Source organism: Palaemon carinicauda, chromosome 6, assembly GCF_036898095.1.
Source record: "Palaemon carinicauda isolate YSFRI2023 chromosome 6, ASM3689809v2, whole genome shotgun sequence".
Lineage (NCBI taxonomy): Eukaryota > Metazoa > Arthropoda > Malacostraca > Decapoda > Palaemonidae > Palaemon > Palaemon carinicauda.
Window position 1 is genome coordinate 64731004 of NC_090730.1, and position 1253 is coordinate 64732256.

The 1253-nt window shown below is 30.9% G+C and overlaps 1 protein-coding gene across 1 annotated transcript in view; it reads left to right on the forward strand.

Annotated features, from left to right (window-relative positions):
• Nucleotides 1–305: 305 nt before the first annotated feature.
• LOC137642097 (cuticle protein 8-like) overlaps nucleotides 306–1253 on the forward strand; it is a 2346-nt gene continuing 1398 nt past the window's right edge. Inside the window, exon 1 of the mRNA XM_068374646.1 lies at nucleotides 306–455. Coding sequence (XP_068230747.1) covers nucleotides 450–455 — 6 coding nt within the window. The 5' untranslated portion in view covers nucleotides 306–449. The remainder of the gene's footprint in view (nucleotides 456–1253) is intronic.

The following is a 1253-nucleotide window of genomic DNA, read 5'->3' on the forward strand; positions in this document are numbered from 1 at the left end:
AATTTTCACTTTTACGTTTTAATAAGAGGACAGTTAAGATAAAAATTCCATCACATATTACTTTCTATGTATATATGTGAGTGACTGTGTATTTCTGTATATGTTCATATTTCTTTCTCTCTTAACTCTGATTTTATTTTCCATATCTCCATTTTCACTTTCTCTCTCACCCATTCCAATCACAAAACCCTTCCTCAGAATCTGTAAGAAGCGTAGCACCAACCTGTTTGTTACCTGAGAGCGACCCCGTTCATCTTTGATCGAAACCTGTCTTTGTTTTTTAGACGGTAACTGGGGCTTCCTCTCGAGGAGCAGGTGACCTCTCGCGAGAGGGTCACAATTTAGGTATATAAGAGCCACGCGAACCACATTCTAGCATCCCACTCCACAACTGTCTCCGCTCCGAACAGCTCCTCTCCGAAGCTGATTTTCTCTTTTCGCACGCCATCATGAAGGTACAGTGATCATCTGTGGTTGAATTAGAGGAACTTATGAAAAATTGCTGAATTTCCTTGTTGTATAACGTAGTCTACACGAATGAACAATAACTCCCCGAGTTCTGTTGCCGTGGAAATTAGTTTTACTAAAGTATATTGTCTTTGGTACGAAGCCTGCTTTACTGAAGTGAATATTTTCAATTAAACTTCGCAATTTTATCAATCTGCCATAACGTATATATATATATATATATATATATATATATATATATATATATATATATATACATATATATATATATATATATATATATATATATATATATATATATATATATATATATATATATATATATATATACATATATATATGTATATATATATATATATATATATATATATATATATATATATATATAATATATATATATATATATATATATTATATATATATATATATATATATATTTGTAGATTTCATATTCATAACGTAGCTTGTTGTACCACATACCTTAAGAACATAATATTGAGTTGCTTGGATATTGGAGATTTTTCCTCGAAATGAAATATGCTGGGGGGATCAATCGACTGATTTTTTTTCTTTTTCTAATCATAGTATCAAAGGGGAACTTATTCTACCTGGACATTAGGCAAATGGGGGACATTCTAATAGAGAATTCGATATCAAATGTTATATATTCCTCAGTTTTAGCTGATTACTGTAGGTCCTCCCGAAATATTAGATTACAGTACCTCTGACAAGGCAATTATTGATCACGGTAGTTAGCCAAAACACCTTTCATTTCCATTCAAAAT